Consider the following 20,222-nt stretch of genomic DNA (forward strand, 5'->3'; position numbering starts at 1 on the left):
TTAGTTAGTTAGTTAGTTAGTTAGTTAGTTAGTTAGTTAGTTAGTTAGTTAGTTAGTAGTTAGTAGTTAGTTAGTTAGTTAGTTAGTTAGTTAGTAGTTAGTTAGTTAGTTAGTTAGTTAGTTAGTTAGTTAGTTAGTTAGTTAGTTAGTTAGTTAGTTAGTAGTTAGTTAGTTAGTTAGTTAGTTAGTTAGTTAGTTAGTTAGTTAGTTAGTTAGTTAGTTAGTTAGTTAGTTAGTTAGTTAGTTAGTTAGTTAGTTAGTTAGTTAGTTAGTTAGTTAGTTAGTTAGTTAGTTAGTTAGTTAGTTAGTTAGTTAGTTAGTTAGTTAGTTAGTTAGTTAGTTAGTTAGTTAGTTAGTTAGTTAGTTAGTTAGTTAGTTAGTTAGTTAGTTAGTTAGTTAGTTAGTTAGTTAGTTAGTTAGTTAGTTAGTTAGTTAGTTAGTTAGTTAGTTAGTTAGTTAGTTAGTTAGTTAGTTAGTTAGTTAGTTAGTTAGTTAGTTAGTTAGTTAGTTAGTTAGTTAGTTAGTTAGTTAGTTAGTTAGTTAGTTAGTTAGTTAGTTAGTTAGTTAGTTAGTTAGTTAGTTAGTTAGTTAGTTAGTTAGTTAGTTAGTTAGTTAGTTAGTTAGTTAGTATTAGTTAGTTAGTTAGTTAGTTAGTTAGTTAGTTAGTAGTTAGTTAGTTAGTAGTTAGTTAGTTAGTTAGTTAGTTAGTTAGTTAGTTAGTTAGTTAGTTAGTTAGTTAGTTAGTAGTTAGTAGTTAGTTAGTAGTTAGTTAGTTAGTTAGTTAGTTAGTTAGTTAGTAGTTAGTTAGTTAGTTAGTTAGTTAGTTAGTTAGTTAGTTAGTTAGTTAGTTAGTTAGTAGTTAGTAGTTAGTTAGTTAGTTAGTTAGTTAGTTAGTTAGTTAGTTAGTTAGTTAGTTAGTTAGTTAGTTAGTTAGTTAGTTAGTTAGTAGTTAGTTAGTTAGTTAGTTAGTTAGTTAGTAGTTAGTTAGTTAGTTAGTTAGTTAGTTAGTTAGTTATTGTTATCTATAACTTTTCTATAGTAAAGCTTCGTTATGAATACTATTTTACGAAATATTTATACAGTTTTATTACACGCTGAAATGTAGATCTATTTTAAATCTTAAAACAATATCAAAATAAATTTTAACATAACCTAGTTAAAGTAAAAATTATCTTTAACCTTTCAACAAAGTTGTGAATCTCTCTTCCGCCAAATTTCCTTTATTTGTGTAGACAACACTCTCAAGTCGTTACTAACTAACATTTCGCAATTTCCTATTCCTCATTTAAATTATTTTGTTGCTGTTACTGGTTTGTTTTTATTCTTCCATTTTGGTTTAAATAATATTGTTCGCATTTTACACGACATCTTGATGAACTTAGCAGAGAAGACAATGTTGGAATTTTTATTAGCCACATGAAGTACAAATGCTGCTGCTGAATGCACTAAAAAAGACAACAACAACAACAGTACATCTCTAAAACTGCCACTTAAGGAAAATCTCTTTTCAACGCGTGAAGTAAAGACACAAAACAGATGAAAAACACACATAAAACTAAAGAAAAGTAGACAAATGAGGATGATGTGATGGGGAAGAAAAATTTAAGTAAGTTACATGCAAACTATGTAAAAAGGATTATTTTTTCTTACCCGGGGTTTATCAACAAATTTTATAATGTATTAAAAATCCTAAGGCGAGACTTTACATTTTAATGTATGCTCAAAGTTAGGGGAAAGGGTTGGATAAGAGGATGATTGTAAGTAAGAAAAATAGGGAAAGGGACATACATATGCATACCCATTATTTTGGCATTTGCGTTTGAGGCAATGTTTGTTCAGATGTTTGTTTAGCTGGTTTGTAGTAATCGAGTTGAGTGCAAGTGTTTGTTTGCCTGTTTGATCATACAATTTCTTTCTCTTCATCTTTTTATTCTTACGTCACTACTTTTTGGTTTCTTTCTGCCTTTAAGTTTAAGTTTATGTTTATGGCGCTGTTTGAAAAGGAAACTGTTGCTGTTCTTATGAGTAGCGTTGTTTTCATTTTTATCCTTGCCTCGTTGCTTAATACATACTTTGAATTTGCTTGGCGTATGACAACTAAGTCTTAAGCGGAAATCGGAAGTTGACTGCATTTTTTAACTTCCTTAATTTGAAATGTCAGTTTTGTCTGTTGAAAAGTTGTTCCTTGGGGTTTTTCTTTGGCGTTTTCTTTTTAAGATTTTTAGTCTCGCTTGAATAAAACATTTCATTTTTGTATAAAATTAAAACATTGAACAAGACAAATAAATTCTGCTGCAAGAATGTTGAAATATTCATTTACATATTTAACATTATTGTTGTTTATTATAATGCTTGATTTTTATTATATTTCTCTCTTGTTCTTCTCTACTAAGTATATTTAAAGATAAAAGTCTGTTATTTAGTGTATAATTCATATTACTATTATTAGTTAATTAAAGCTTTAACAAATTGCCAAATTAAGTGGGTATTCATGGTATCTATCTGGGTTTCGGCTTCGGTCATACGTTTTTGTGTTGTTTTTTTGTATGGTCATGGTTTTATATGTTTCACACATACACACTCACATATTGATAGCAATCGCCATAAATTTTTGTGGCCTGTTTGGGCCAAATCATTCCCTTTCTCCAGTAAAATAAAACCTATTTTGCTGGGCTTTTATTTCCTCGAGGAGTAAACTTGCTGCTGTTGTGTATTGCAAATATGTATGTGGGTGTCAGAGGGCTTCTTTTTATGGGTTTTGTTAACTATTAATAGCTTAATTTTAGTGTTTTTGATGTTTTTCCCTTTTCTTTCCCCCATCGTTGACAACCAGCCCAAAAATAAACCAGCAATATATATAATTTTTTTTTTTTTTTTTGGTTTTCAGTCCTGCCTTATAAAATCCTTCAGCAACCAAAAAAAAAAAAGTAACAACGATACCCGTTTGACATACCAACCATAAAATAACATTTATTGTTTCCTGCTATTTTTATTGTTTTGCAAGGATGTGTAAATTTTTGTAAGTATGTGTGTGCGTCTACTACAACTACAAACATATGTAAAAGATAATGATGAATATGTGGTAGTGTGTATGTTTTTAAAGTCGTTGAAATTGTTAGTGCAGACATAAGAAGATAATGTGTTAAATGTCTTTAAGGCCTTTGGCTGTTTTTTTTTTATGTTTATATTTGTAAGTGTAGGTATTCTTGTATATTTGCCTATACATATGTATGTGTTCATATATGGTTTAAACCACTTAGCGTAAGTCTAAGTGAGTACACATGTTTTATTTTTTTGTTAGATATTTAGAAGGCTTTCTTTATCCATCTTGTGAAAACACAGACTTAAAATTTTCATCACATTTTTGACTTTTTTTATTTTCTTTAAGTAGATTAAACTGACTATGTTTTGTACGCTTTAAAATAAAGACGGCGATTTATTAATAATTTTTTACATGAAATGAATAAATCAAATTTGCTCCTAAAGAATCTTAAAAGTGTTGCATACTTTAGGCTGTAAATAATAAATGTTTTGATTTAAAAAAAAAACATAAAAATAGACTTCTGGCAACGCTGTTGCTAACAGATCACTGTTTGCAAAAATTGTTACTATGGTTGCAAGATCATACTTTTGCATACTTTACGGCGAATATAATTCTACACAATAACAATATACCACATCGTTTAATTTTTCATTTTAAATTATTTTCAGGTTAAATTACGAATTTTTATACCCTCCACCACCATCAGTGGTGATAGAGGGTATACATATATAACTTTGTCATTCCGTGTGTAACACCAAGAAATATTCATCTGAGACCCAACAAAGTATATTCTGTATATTCTGGGTCCTTATCAAATTCTGAGTCGATTTAGCTATGTCCGTCTGTCCGTCTGTCTGTGTAAAACACGCTTACGATAAAACGAAGCAATAGAGTTTAGCCAAATTCACCCAAAATGTTCTTCATTTTCCTAATTTATTTGGTATTGAAAATGGGCAAAATCGGTTCACACCGGGAAAAGTTATGAATCAAAATTTAAAACAACCTCGAAAAAAACAAGCATTTTTTACACATTCTGATGTAATTTTCTGAATCGGTCCACAATTTCATATACCTCCCATACAAAAGTACATATTCCCGGAAAATGGGTTTTTTGTTAATAACTTCCGTCACAATATCGATATCTTCACAAAATTTTACAAATTAAAATCTTATGTCAATAGAATTCATACGGAGGAAAAATTTTCTGGGTCGGTCCATAATTGGACATAGCTCCCATACAAGGTCCCCTCCCGAAAATCACTTAAACGCGCATAACTCATTACTAAATTAAGACATCCATATAAAATTTGGTACAAGTATTACTCATATGCACAGAAATATTACTGAAAATTTTTTTTCCGATCGGTCCATAATTGGTCATAGCTCCCATACAAGGTCCCCTCCCGAAAATCACTTAAACGCGCATAACTCATTACTAAATTAAGATATCCATATAAAATTTGGTACAAGTATTACCCATATGCACTGAAATATTACTGAGAAATTTTTTTCCTATCGGTCCATAATTGGTCATAGCTCCCATACAAGGTCCCCTCCCGAAAATCACTTAAACGCACATAACTCATTACGAAATTAAAATATCCATATAAAATTTGGTACAAGTATTGCTCATATGCACAAAAATATTACTGTGAAATTTTTTCCGATCGGTTCATAATTGGTCATAGCTCCCATACAAGGTCCCCTCCCGAAAATCACATAAACGCACATAACTCATTACAAAGTTAAGATATCCATATAAAATTTGGTGCAAGTATTGCTCACATATACAGAAATATTACTATGATAGTTTTTTTTGGATAGGTCCATAATTGGTCATAGCTCCTATACAGGGTCCTCTCCCGAAAATCACTTAAACGCGCATAACTCATTACTAAATTAATATGTCCATATAAAATTTGGTACAAGTATTGCTTATATGCACAGAAAGATTACTGACCAATTTTTGCGATCGGTCCATAACTGGTCATAGCTCCCATGCAAGATCCACTCCCGAAAATCACTTAAACGCATATAACTCATTACTAAATTAAGATATCCATATAAAGTTTGGCAGAAGTATTGCTCATATACAGATAAATATTACTGTGAAATAGTTTCCCTATCGGTCCATAATTTATCATAGCTGCTATACAAGGTCCCTTTCAGAAAAACACATAACTCATTTTACGATCGGTCCATGTTTGATCATAGCTCTCATACTAGGTCCATTTCAGAAAAGAAAATGACGTTTGTAATGTTCAATAAATCTTGGAATTGTAATAAATTTAAGTTGTTTAAATCTTGGGATTTTTCTATTTAAGAAACTGAGAATACTTATTTCTACAAATATTTGATCAATTAGAAAAGTATTAACATAAAAGTAGCTGGTGGAGGGTATTTAAGATTCGGCTCAGCCGAATATAGCACTCTAACTTGTTTTATTTTTATTTATATGGGCTGCTACTTTAAACGTGTTTAAATTGGAAAAGGATCGTGATTTGTGATCGCCTCTAAAATTTGCGATCACTCAGACTTTTCCTCAAAAAACTGATCTGCAGTAACAAAAAATTAAACTCTATATAACTTCTTTAAAACGCGTTTAAATAGCAAAAGGAACTTGATTTGTAATCATTCAGATTTTTTGGTTGAAGACGTAAAATATGTTTAAATTTTTAAATTTAATTAGTTTTAAACTATTATTTTAAACAAATTGAATCGTAATAAAAAATTTAAAGAAACACATAATTTAAACCTTTTTAAGGATTTAATTTTTGTAATTTAAAGAAAATTTTAAATACAACTAAACACGCATATACACATAACTACATGTACTCTGACTTTAACATACCCTTCCATAGTTTTAGATTCTTTCCCGTTTAAACTAAAAACATGAAATGGTGTGTTAATTAATTGCTCAATTTACTTGATGTTTAACAACTGTTACATTCGGACTGTGAAAACTTGAAGGCATTCCTTTTTTTTAACAACCAACAAAAGGAAATTTGAATTATTTTCCTTTCTTATAAAATTGTTTTTGCTGTTGCTCTAGTTAATATTATTATGTTATTAAGGAAAAATTACTTAAGTTATTACAAAATAAAATGAAGAAAATAAAAGAAAGCAAATTGTAACAATAATAACTCTGACAGTTACTCAAATAACAACAAGGAAAGTATTTAATTCCCTTAGTAAAAGTTGTGCCACAAAAATAACAACAACCCTCAGCGCCTCGGCCTCTACTTATTAGTAAACAACCTCATGGTAGCACCCAATTATTTATAACAACAAACCGAACAACTAACAAATCCAAAACGCCAAAGAAATAAATTTTATAAAGTTATTTTTTACTTGGAACTAAACACTGGCCAACGAAAAAAGAGTTCAAAAAGTCAATTGTTGAACATTTATCCTTTACAACAACAAACAACAAGACGAACAAGAAGAAACTCTATCCCTTGAAATAAAATCAAAAATTATTTAAATAGAAATTCTACTAGAAACAAACCAACTAAATTTTGTCTGTTTATAAAACAGCCAAGACAACATGTTGTAGCCTGTGTTTTTGGTGTGTGTGTTTTGGTTTATTGACTAGAGTCCCTGTAGTTCGAGGTAGCTGTCCCGCTTCTGGCGGGTTCTATAATTAACTACTGCATTACTTGGGTGAGGGAATGTGCGTTTGAAATATATTTTAATTAAATCCCATTACTTAGTAAGGCATTTGCTAAAAAAAACTCTTTTCAAAGCTGTTGGGTTCCTTTTGTGTGTTGTAAAAGGCTTTTGGTTTGAGTATTTTGATATTTATTATGAATGTGGTAGTAAAATAAAATTAATTGTAATATTTTAGCATTTTTATGACCAGCTTAATGAGTTGGAATTTATTTACTTTAATACAGACCAACAAAAAGTATTGGCCAAATTATTCTTTTTTATAAAGCTTGGCTGTCTCTAGCGTATGTAATTGTAAGTAATTTGAAATTAGTGCAAATAATATTTTAGTTTATTACCATTGAAGTGAATATAATTAGTAATGATTCTTATTTATGTTGTTGCTAGTATTAAGTAATCACTAAATAAAGTATTGTTGTTTAAATAAATGTGTTAGTAGTATTAGTAATTTGTTTTTCATGCTAAGTGATTAGATTAACTAATGAAGCTAATAAGAAGTGTTATTTTTTACAAGTCGAGAAAGCAAAAGAGTTAGTATACTGAAACCCCTAAAATCCGAGATCAACTACAAATCACAACCCTATCTCTTAGGTGGAAATCCGTGTCATCGCGTAATTTGTATAATAATAATATATTGGACGATAAGTTTAAGTCTAAGTGACTTCCCCTTCAGTGGTAGGCTTTGCAACATAAGGTCACCCGGAATTCCAAATGGGCAATAGAATAACAGGATGATAGGAAGGACTCAAAGTTCCTATGGGGTAACCCAAATGGGAGAAGTTGAGTAAATCTGAGGACAATATGAAGTTACTTGATCTAACGGACATATCGAAATACAGCCACAATTATACCAATCTGGAGATGATAATGAAACACTGAAACCGAAATTAGATCAGTCGAGACGGCTCAAATCGGCGGCGGCTGGCCGCCGGTAATATTTTGCAATCCACTCCGCCGCCGATTTTTTTCGGCTCAAAAGCTAATCCGGCTGATAAATATTGGAATCGTTTAAGTTATTATGGCAAATTGAAAAGAGTTGCCACACAATATTGTGCTAATATTAAAATAGTGAAAACTACTATAACAATGTCCATTTTCTGCATGAAGAACTGATATAGAGACAGGATTCTATATAACAGACTATTATGCAGAGATTTTTCAATGTAATAAACGCTTATAAGGTCAATTTCTGAAGAAAAAGTTAAATTGAGCCGACAATTTAGCCGCCGCCGATATTTTTTATAATAAGCCGCCGCCGATAATTTTGCACCGGCATGTATCTCTGAATTAGATTCGAACACCTTGGGATCACTGTTATACTAGAAATTCTAAGAAACTTCCTCCAAGAGACCGAGTTTCAAATATACTTCTTTGAGTATGAAAGCAAAAAATAAGTATTTTTAAAATTTCTTACATACTTACCCTTCTAATTTTTGTAAAACAATTTCAAAAATTTTTTTAATATCATATTTTATTTTCCATACAAAGACTAAAATACAAAATTATTGAATTTTTTGAATACATACATATAATTACAAAATATTATTGATAAAATTTAACAAAAAAAAAGAAATTACTACTACAGCCATGTAAATGAATTAATTAAAGATACAGCTTTGTGTAAAAGTAACCCTACCAAATGAAGAAAGAAGTTATCATTAATTAAATAAATTAATTTATATAGAATATAGTAAAAGAATAACTTATAAAAGAACTTAAATTAACGAACCAGGTTCTTAATTCTATTAAAAATGTTAATACAAAGATTAAATGAACTATAAGTTTATAAAATTATAACATATAAAATAGAAATAATTTCAGCTGAAGTAAAACATGGATTTAAATTTAACAATTTTTTCAAGCATATGTTTTTTCCAGTGTATTTTTGATTTTCTCTTATTTCATTACGGTTTTAAAAACTACTTTATATTTAAAAATGACTGCGAATAACTACTGCTACTTAGCTACTAACTAATTTATAAACCCTAAATTAAAACATATTACTTTTAGACAACAGACGACTTTGAACCTCATTTCATTCACGCTTTACTTAACTATGTCCATCTGTCATTTTGTCTTACTTCTATTTAACAAGTAACCCCTAAGATTATAAATTATTTATAATACAAAAATTATAAGACTTGAATATTAATATATTAATGAAATGACGAAATTTATGCAAACTACTAAACTACTTTACTATTAAAGCAAAACAAGAGTAAAATATTTATATCTACCCCCCAAAAACCACATTATAATTAAAGCAAACCCTTTGTTTAACCCTTTTTGAATTTCAATAGCAAAATGGTCAAAATTAGGAAAACTAAAACCCAAGCTGAAATTGATATGAAACCATTGTAAACAGAGGGATTTGACATATCCCAGCCACGTTGTAATATAGAACGCAGTGATTCAGTGGGTTTGGTGAGGGGCAAGAAGGCGGTAACAAATTGCAAAAATGGAAACATGCCTTCAACGGGCCAAATTATTCCACACAACATGACTATGGGCAGAAAAGAGCCCATGGCTACATAAGTGGCAGTACGTTCGGTGTCCACAGCACAGGCTATAACAAAACCAAAACACATGCCACAGAGACCATTGAGTACACACAAACCCACTACCAACCAAATACTTCCCACGATAGTCAATTCAAAGAAATAAAAGCTAACCAATAAAACAAAAGCCGTTTGGCTAAACATCACAGTGAATTGGGTTAAAACTTGGGCCAAAAGAATTTCAGGTCCAGTAATGCCTGCCACTAAGCAACGTTCTAACATGCCCTCATTACGCTCGATTAACATGGCTCCCGAGGTAATGGCCACCGATAAAAAGAAGATAATGGTCAAGATTACACCAGGAGCAGCAAAGTCCGTAAAGTTGGGATTATTAAAACCATAAATGGGTTGATGCCAGTTGACAGGAACGCGTCCAAGTTTGGGATTTAAATCACAATCGGTTAAAATATTTTCCACAAAACTGAAGAAGGCATATTGCAAATCACGATATAACAAAGTGGAGATTTGTTGGTCTAGAAAAGGAAAAGAATCATAAATTTTAAATTTGTTTAAATTCTAAATACTTTTTTCTTCAAACTTACTTGACATATCCAATTTAACATTAAGATCCGAAGACTCCACTGTAGCATCATCTGTATAGCGTCCATTTTCTGTACGTTCCACTAATGATTCTGTATAGTTGTCGGCAAATACCAAAGAACCCCAGGCCTGGCCACGACGCACCATTTCATTAGCTTCTTCATCACTATTGGTAAATGTCTAAAAAAGGGGGAAAAATAGTAGTAGTAGTAAATTTTATTGGCTTAGTTACGCTTGTGAAACAATATTAATTTGGTTGTCAGTTACATATATAAAGGCATTTTTTCTGGTTGAATTTCCGATTTATTTTTCAAAAGGAAATGGAAACTAAAACAAATGAAACGTTTGCAATTAGTTTGATATTGGTAGTTAGCTATTAAGGGAAATCACTTATTAGAGCAAAAATACCCTGATTCTTACATTAAGGTTAGTCAATTTAGTATGTATAGACATTTTAAATTGACTAAATAGACCGACCGTCTTTTTTAATCTAATTTCCCAAGCGCCCAATAAATGAACTTAGAAAAAAGTTCAAATCTATTTAAGTGTCGGGTGATCAGAGATGTTCTTAAACTGCCTGATAGAAAAATCGTATTCTTATCTTTTTCGAGAATATTCCAAGAATTATAAAAAGCTATAAAAAGCTGCATACCCTAAGGAAGCAACTGTGCTAACATTATTAACATAACATACTTTAAGGAAGGTAACTCATTATATTTGTATTTACATAATGTACTTTGACGATTTAGTAGCGTCATTTCTATAATAAGTATGAACTAACAATAACCAAAAATTCCAGTCGTTTTCGTCGCTGACTTCTGTTTGAATACCCTTACTAATAACAACTACTACTAGAACGATTGCAATTATTTAATGGCACATCATAAATCCTTAAATAACTGCGATAAGCAAATAGTTTTGGTCGTCAGTAAAGTCACTTGAAAATTAATCTGTAATTGCTACAAAATCTTCTCAATTCCCTTTTGGCCACGTATTGATTTTTCTGCTCTTAATAATGTACTACAATGTTGCTGTAGTAACTGTTATTCAGAGAAGTCCCTTTATATTGAGAACTTATGTTTTTTTGTTCAGCTTGTACATTAAATAAATGAAATCTCTTTTATTTTATGGTCTAGAGTTTATTGTTTCACCGACTTGTACTTTATTTAATTTCAAGTGCAATCTCACAAGACGTTTCTTGCCTTTTCCCCAAAGAAATTTATACTTTTGTTTAAGTGACACTTCACAAGCAGCTCAAGAGGGAGCTCAAGACGCAAATGATGAAAGAGCAAAAGAAAAATCTGTTTCGGGTAATTAATGAATTTCTTTTGGGTTTTTTCCTCAAGTATTTTTTTTCATTTTAGTAAACAAAGTTAATTTTTCTTAGTATCGGTCGTATTGAATAGTTTTACTTTGTGGACTTTATAATTAAGTTTACACCATTAATTGTTGTTAAGAGTTTGGGGTTAAAAAGTAAAAGTTTTTCCCATTTTTTTGAAGAGGTATTATAAATTTTCTATATTAATTTTGTGTGTGTGTTTTCCCTTCTAAGAAGTATATATGTCAATGTATAAGTAAATATTTCCGGAAATTTGTTTTCCTTTCACTTTGTTTAGTTTGCGTAATTTGTCAAACAGAATTGTTACACTTTCTTTTGTTGAAGACAAAGGGGGGGAAGTTTGATATAAGTTAATGCGTTTAATTTTATTATTACCTTGTTTACTTGAAGGACAGCTAGACCGTCAGCTAGCCACCCACTTATAAATTTTCTTTTGTTTGAGCTTTTTCATTTTTTCCAGTTATTTTGTAATTTGTCTTGTTTTAAATGAAGACATGTACAACAAAAAGTGAAAGAAAGAATGGGGGATTTAAGCTTAATATTGTCATTTTGTTATTGCCAACAACACCAGCCCAAGAAGCGACCACCATGATGTTGTAATAAGCAAAAGCTTCCTACACTTGGTCGGTCGTAGTGTTAGAGGAATAGCCAGTCATTCAGACAATGAATATATGAGCAGGTATTTGTAATTGTATGTGAAATGTTAAAAAGGGGATCTTTATAAGTAAATGGTCATAAACTGCAGCAAATGAAGTACTTAAGGACCTTTCCTACTATCATCCCTTCAATGTTTATATTTTCTTTATTTTTATCCATTCTTTTTTTCTTTATTATTCTTCATTTTAGTATTCTATACTATTTTGAAATAAATTTTCATCATTGGCTATTTGTGGCTAGAAGTGTAGTGTGTGAATGTGTTGGAGTATTTTCATGCTTAGTAGCATTTTATGGTCCGTAACAACGTATTAACATTTTGACAAATTGAATCAAATTACCTGATGTTCTAACATCTTCTTTATACACCTCAAACTGAAATTGTGATATTTTCCACAAACATACATACTCTCGCATACATACAGAGACTTTAGATACTTTCATACATTCATATAAGCATACCATTATATTCAACATTTCACCCACCCGAAGCATTGAAGCCTGACTGACACAGGACAATGCTAATACTACAACAATAACGAGATGGAAATGAAACCAATGTTCTGTCATTGTGTTTTCTGCTTCTTCTTCTTCATGACAATAAAACAAACAAACAAACAAATTAATTCTGTCAGTTTTTCTTTTTATTGAAATTCATTCACCTACGAAACAAAAATCCCCCAAAAACCATTCAAATTTAACAGTAGAATTTCGTAAAAAGGGAACTTTTCTTAAATTAATTTGTTTATGTGTGTCTACTAGTTGAATTGTCTGACAAGTCTATTAAAAGATTTAATGGACATTTTGTAAAAGTGTCAGTTGCTGACACTTTTTGAGTGTTGACAAAATAGGCTGGTTTTAAGATTTAAGCAGTAACTACTCTAAATAATTGATTTGTGTTTTGAAATACATATAGGAAAATAAATTTTCATTTTATTTCCGGTGTATGAAAGAACTCATTTAATTTGAATTAAAGTCTCACAACATGGTTTTGTGATAAAAATCTAAAGCTCTGACTTAGCTTTGATTTCTGAGTCGACTTTTGAGTAGATATCCTTTGCCTCACAAAGAACTGACAAGTTTGCCATTAACGTTTTAATTTTGTCATACGCATTCATTTTATTTCTTTTTTTTTTTTGCAAATTTCTATGAGTAATAATATTATATACAATTAACGCATTCTAAATTTCTTATCCAATTAATAACATACGTCTAAGCCACATTTAAACATAAATCACATTATTTCAAAAGCAAAGTATTTTGAAAACATTTTCCATTAAAAACCGCATATACTTACCACAACCATACTCTTATTCTTCACCAACAAATCCAGATAACGACAACTCAACATGGTCTGATTGCAACCCATACGCACAGGACAACTTTGTTGCATAATCATTTCCTCGGTCATTTCATGATTGGAAACAGCAATTTTCAAACCAGTAGGATCATGACCAATGGCATAACAGAATAAAACAATCTGGACAACCGGTAAACCAACAATAAACAACATTATGCTAAAAGGATACACAAAAAGAAATAAAATCATAAGCATATGTAAAGTAACACAAAGAAAAATCTATCTTACCCAACATTACGCATCATCCACAAAAAGTTTTTCCAAATCAAAGCATGCAAATGATGTGAACTCATTACATGTAGATTATACAAGAATGAAGTTTGTATTTCTTGCTCTGGTGGCAAAGGTGGTGCGGGAGCAGCTTGCGACGATATGGGATCACGTATGGCCGAAGACATGGATATATTGTCACCAAATTCTCCCGAAATTTCAGCAGGATTTTGTTCATCCGATAAATCTAAGGCTGGATTAGAAATGGCAGGCACTGCCACCTGTTCTACAATTTCCTGAGCTATAGAAGATCTTCTACGTTTGCCCATATTCTGCAAAACAGATAATTTTAAGAAGACCTCCTCCAAGGAATCAGCATTGTATTGTTGTCTCAGAAATTGTGGAGATTCCTCTGCCAACATTCTGCCACCACGCAATAAACCAATCTAAAATTGAAAATAGATAGAAAAATGTTAATAATGCAAACTTTTGTAAGTAAATGTATGTTGTAATATAAAATCATTTATTATAATCCTGAGAGATGCTGTAATCATCATTATCATCAGCATGTTGCTGCTGTGTCTATTACATTTATAATCTCTATATACATACGTGTTAGTGGGTGTATGTGCTTGTGTGTTTGTAACTCGTTACGTTGCTCTTCTTGTCTGGTGATATAAATCACACAACATTGATTAACCCTCCCACTTTTAAGCAACAGCAGAATATATAAATGACTTTTACATTGAAATATTGCCAAGTTTTATGAACTTTCGCTGACCCCTTTCTTTTTATTCTTTTTCATTTTGCTGGCTGCCATTATTCGCTTACAACATACAAACAAACCGACTGCTAACTTTTGTTCTTGTTATTATTTTTTGCTGTTGCAATAACCATCGAAACATTTACTATACTTACAATGCCAACCAACTACATACACACTCATTCACTCACTTACTCGTAGAAACTATAATCATAGTTTTGCATAACTTTCCAACACCCTTTATTATTATTTCATGTTTTTTTTTTTTGTTATTGCTTTTGTTCAAGTTTTACATTTTCATCTCTGCTATACGATTTTGCTTTGTTTTCAACTCTTGTCCCGACATCGAATACTAGAAGCCGGAAATTTTAGCCGGTAGCAGGCGGAAATTGAGTTAATTGATTTATGTTCGAACATGACTAGACACATCGTCATGCCTTTACTCGTCGTCATTTACGTATTGCGTTCTATAGAAAAGTTTTTCCTAACTTTTTTTGCAATTCTATTTTTGTTCTATTTTGGCTAAATTAAAACAAAAAGTAAAAGAAAATGAATTGTGGAAGAAAAAACCTTTTTTTATGTTGTTTGTAGGTTTTTCTTCAACAACTTACTGAACGAACGCCTTTGCGTTGTTTTACTTATGTGCAAGTTTTTGAAGGAGGCTTTTGTTTTCATTACATTTTAAGTGAAACAAAAATGAGAAACCTCTTTAAATAAGAAAGAAAAAAAAGTTAAAAAAATTCCTGCAGTTTTAGGTAGACATCCTGATGAAGAACTTTATCTATCATTGAATTTTATACCCACGGTGTAGATTTATATAAACCAGAAGGACATCCGTTCGATTATGGTTCTGCTATACATTACTTTTGGTGGGTTACCTTCTCCCTAGATTATTTATCGTTACTACAGTGACGACCAGTTTAATACGTTTACAACGTGGAATCACTAAATGTTATATCAACCAGTTAGTTCAAAATTTTGGATACATTGACTCCTTTTAAAACCGCTGGAACCTTAATGAAGTCCCGTAAAGGTGAGTATATGTTAGTCTGTATCTATTTGAGAATTTTAACATCCGTTTGATGGTGGATGTATGTATATCTGGGTCTGTCTTATTGTCGGTTAAAATTTATTTACGAGCAAAGTTTTTCACTCTTGCCTCATCGCTGATGGTGGTCAACATTATTTAGTACAAGTAATTACATCAAAATTGTGGTTACGTGTTTAGAATTGCCGTGAGTTTGATGTTTTCTCTCATTCTACTCTAGTTGTTTTCCCTGTATTTTCCACTTTTATTCGATTTATTTTTTGTTCCTTTTGGTTTACATATTTATGATGTTGAAGTAATTAATGAACTTTATTAGAAGATTGATAAACTTAAAGTTTTTCCTGTTTTGTGTCTTTCTGTGTACTCTCAGCATGACCAACACAGCGTACAATTAAATCACAGTGATGTTGATGTGTAATTAAACAGAAATTAAGGAAAATTAGTAGCATTAATAAAAAAACTATCTTTGGTTTTGTTTAAGAGAAAGGCGATTAAAAGGTGGTTTAGCAAAGCTTAGTTTAAACTTTATTAAAGTGATAAACCTGAGGACAAATGAGGGTTATTAGGAATTTATTTTGAAATCAATAAAACACTTAAGCAAAGTTAATAGACATTTGAAACTGCCCTAAGATATGCTATGCTTTTAAAATAGCTTTAATTTCTAGTTCTGCTAGTATTCTTGAAAAATTTCAAAATTTATGGCAATAAATTAGCAATTGTTATGACCCCATTATAACATTTATTTAGCATGAAGAAATCATCTAAAATATGAAAACTCTTCGTTATGAGGTGTCAATCATATCAACCAACGTACTGGAAAATTTGTTCCAATTTATTATTTCCCAAAACTTCCACCATTACTTTTTTAAACAAATTATAGTTTTATAAATTATTCATACATGTTACCAAAACTCAATTTAATTTAATGAGACAATTCTTCTTTCGCAGCAAAAAGAAACCAAAATAAACAAACATAAAAAACTTGCTAAATATATGTGACGCCGATGATTTTAGTTATTTGATTTGAAAGTGATAAAAAGAAACCCTTTTCTAAATGTCATACACATTTCAAATTCAAACTCAAACATACCAGCATTATACATAATCTAACTAAAAGTTATTTGTTTCGTCTTGTCTTGTCATTTTTTCTTCTGATTCAATAAACAATTTCATTTAACTTTCTAATAAGATTTTAAACAAATTTTGTACAAAGCAAATAAAAATTTATGTTGAAAATTCAAATAAATATTTGTATAGATTCTAAATGACTAAACAGACACAGACACTCTTTCATTCCCTTTCCTTACACCAGCTTTAGTGCAAATATTTCTAAGACAAGACAATGCATGAAGAAATATTAGATTTTTTTCAGTTAGAGGAATATATTTGCGTCTTTATTTTACATGTCAACAAACCCTTTTTAACTGCTGGAGTGTTAAGTGACATGGATAAACATCTTATTGATTTATACGATGCTACAATTCAATCTTTATCAAGGCGAATAATTTTTCTTTATCCTTGATATTTTTGCTAAAAAAAAAATCCATTTAGCAACCAATATGATTTGTCTTAATGGCATGACGAATAAACGAAGGAATGAACAATTTTTTTTTTGTCCACAACAGCAGCAAACTTCAAATCAAAGTGTTACAGTCAAAGAAATCCAATTGAAAACACCAACGACTGGCGACGGTTGAGTGAAAACAAAAAACAAGAAAAATACTACAAAAATTCAGCAGAAAAAGATGTCACATGTCCAAACATCTACCCACGAGGAGTTTCTATCAAGGAGCAAAGGATACAGCTTAAGATTCCCAAAACTCAACTACAGTTTTATTTTCATAAGAAAGTGAATCTGATTTAACTTTGTTTTTTGCTTTCTTTTCATTTCGTCCTTTATGCTTGTTGATAAAGATTTACGAGAGTGACAGCTTATTTGAATAACAACCAACCTCCAGTAAATTCAAGAAGAATGGTTACAAGTGAAGGAATCAAAAATAAATTTTCCCTTAACAAATAGTCTAAAGGGAGTGTTTATGATTTCATTTAAATATTCCTCCTGTTAAACTTCTTCGGTTGCAGCTTCCTTAGCATTTTAGATATTGTATAGAAGTAATAAAAATATTAAAAAAAAAATCATAATCCTTATACTTATTTAGTTAAGGGTTATATAAAGTTAAAATATTTTGTGATCAGACGCAAAAAAAAAACAAAAAGTTTTCAACTTAGATTTCATACTTTTCTTCATTTCATTTTTCTACTTTTGTGGCATCAACGTCAAAAACCATTTAACCTTTTGCTAAGTTATGCATTAACCTTTTGTTGCATTTTTATAAAAATATTGTTGATTTTTTGTGTGTGTTTCTTTGCATGAAAGCTGTTGCAGTTGTTCTAGCTGCCACCAACAGTATCAAGCAACCATCACTGTTGCTACTATAATAGTCCACAAACAATATGTACAGCAGCTACAACAACAATGAAAGCAACAGAACCCGTGTTTGAAAGACAAACGTTAAACAAAAGAGAGACAATAGAGATACTATATGGTTTTAAACACACACTCGACTGCACTTAAAGAAAATATAAGGTTTTTAATGTAATATTTTCACAGTTTTCCCTTATGGCATCATAATTTAATTAAGGCCTATAAATATGCAAAATTTTTTTTATTTAAAGGAAAACTAATTCTTGGAATATTCTCAAAAATTTACATTTTTTGTTTTAAATTTCGGAATATTCGCGAAAATAGATATGTCTTGTTCAAAAATTATTTTTTTTGTAAATTTTTTTCTTATTGAAATAAGTAAAAAAACTTGAAACTGTAAATAGTACTTTTTAAGGAATACTTCTAAAAGTTTAATTCAAAAATTTAGTTTTCTGTGAGTTTTTCTTTCAGTGTGTTTATATTATATATAAAACAATTCTTTTGCTATTTTTCAAGCAACGCAGCAGAGGTGAGATCTTAAGTTTGTCAGTGTGACTGAAGGGCTGACACTTTTGTGAAAGTAGAAACCACAAAAATGTCAAATGAGAAAATTGTTGCAACCAAAAAAAAAAAAAAAAATTTCATTGTATTTGTATGTGTCTTGCCCTCTCACAACTCATGCGAAGGAACAGGAAAAAATCACACTAACAAACTTAAATAAATAGAAAAATACAACAACCTGCAAGATGTTTGTTCAATTTAGTTTCTCATGCATACGGCATGTTTGTCACTCTCTTTCACATCTACACATATGTATGTACATCTATAAAGGATATCACATGAATAAATATTATCCTTATAAAATGTATAGTTTTTTATTCTTTTTTTTTTTTTTTTTTGGTTTTGATTTTTTTCTTTTATTTTAAACACTAACAAATATTTATTTCATTTTCATGTTTTTTTCTTTATTCTTTGCTAAAAAAATTTTTACATGTAGATTTTTCTGAATTTTTGCTTATGTTTTTTTATTTCTATTCGATTTTATATAGTATTATTTGTGTACATTTTTTTCTGTATATTTTCATGGTGTTAGTATTGCTCTAATAGGACTAGTAGTAGTAATAGGTTGATAGTAATGGTTTGTATCTGTAGCAAAATTTATTTTAAAAAATTACTAAAAAGAAGAGAGACATTTTTTTCTGGTATTTGTATATTTCTAGGCGGTGATGCATATAATTCCAATCATATTAAAAGTCACTCAAGTAACAACAAATGAAACCAAAAACGACAGCAAAGTTTATAAATATACAAGACAGGGAGGGACCTCTGTGCTATACATAAGCCAAATAGCTTAACTTCTTAAAAAGTGAATACCAAGTGATAACAAAAGTTTTTCATAAATGGTATCTGGCTTATTGTATAGTTTAATGTTAGGAAAATCTGTCGTAATATGGACTTAATCACTTTACCAACTGCATGTGTTTATCTGTAGTTTAAAACAAATACAAAATTTATATATTCAAATATTGGTTAAAGTTTTTTTTTTAAATTAGAAGTACATATTTTATTTAGGAAAAACTAATAGTAAGAATTTTTGTTGCTAGAAAATCAATGTGGCTTTTTTTTGTATGCAAGTAATAAAAATAACTTTTTTGTTAAGTATAGTTAGTATATGGTTTTCAATTAAAAAAAAATATTGTCATTTATTATTAGTTTATAATACTTTATGACTTTATCTTTTACTGAGAGTGTTGCTTCTTTAAAAAAAAATATTGAATATGTAATTGAGTAAGATAGGTAAAGTGAGTAGTATATTATAAATTTAAAATGATATTAGTAGCAACTAAAAATATGTACTTGAGTCTATTGAAAAGCATCTTGTATGTGCTTTTTGGAGCAAAAACTAAATTTTTTGTTTACTTAAAATACATTCCTTTTTGCTATTTTATATTTAGACTCACAAAATATCTACATCTACCAACATTTTCAGTTAGACCCTCGTACTTTTACCTAGACCAAAACATTTATAAATCAAAGTAAAAACCTTTGTTATTTGTTCTATTTCCTTATTTTGTTGTGGAAATAACTTGTAACTTCAATTTGCCAATTAGAAGTTGAATTTTTAGTTTCTTTTATTGCTATTTGCATACACTTACTATATATGTTTTTGTTTCTTTAGTTGTGTAAGTTTATCCTTTTCTCTAAAAGGCAACATTTTAAAACTATGTTTCCTGTTTACTTTGGAAAAACTAAAGAATGTTATAGTGTCTTTCAGAAGACTATAACAAGTTTAAACTAAAGTAAAAAAAGAACTTTAAGATTCCTTTTTTTCTAATAAACTAAAATGGCAAAATTTTTGATAAATATTTTACTTTAAAAATAGGTAAAAAGTTATTGAACTAACAAAATTTTTATAAAATGTATATTAAGCCATTTAGAAAAATCTAATTTTTACATTTACCAAGTATATTGTATCATGTATCGATATTAATATAAGGAAAAAGAAATATGCACGCCTGGTACCAAATTGACACCAAAGAGTTTATAATTTTTCAATAACATCCGTTGTCAAAGTACGTACGACAACACTATGTAATGTTCACAACGCAACGT

At 29.9% G+C, this 20,222-nt stretch overlaps 1 protein-coding gene across 3 annotated transcripts in view; it reads right to left on the bottom strand.

Annotated features, from left to right (window-relative positions):
• Positions 1-8,187: 8,187 nt before the first annotated feature.
• Positions 8,188-20,222, bottom strand: part of LOC119604738 (ABC transporter G family member 23) — a 120,070-nt gene continuing 108,035 nt past the window's right edge. For 2 of the 3 annotated variants that reach the window (XM_037957562.1, XM_037957555.1), the window contains exons 6-9: positions 13,392-13,819; positions 13,101-13,320; positions 9,813-9,990; positions 8,989-9,743 (exon numbers count right to left, since the gene is read on the bottom strand). In XM_037957562.1, coding sequence (XP_037813490.1) covers positions 8,989-9,743; positions 9,813-9,990; positions 13,101-13,320; positions 13,392-13,819 — 1,581 coding nt within the window. Of the gene's footprint in view, positions 9,744-9,812; positions 9,991-13,100; positions 13,321-13,391; positions 13,820-20,222 lie in introns of all 3 variants that reach the window. The other variant, XM_037957546.1, reaches the window with a different exon arrangement.

Source organism: Lucilia sericata, unplaced genomic scaffold (genome assembly GCF_015586225.1).
Source record: "Lucilia sericata isolate MDLA Ls3-8-SP2 unplaced genomic scaffold, ASM1558622v1 Contig000014F_arrow, whole genome shotgun sequence".
Classification (NCBI taxonomy): domain Eukaryota; kingdom Metazoa; phylum Arthropoda; class Insecta; order Diptera; family Calliphoridae; genus Lucilia; species Lucilia sericata.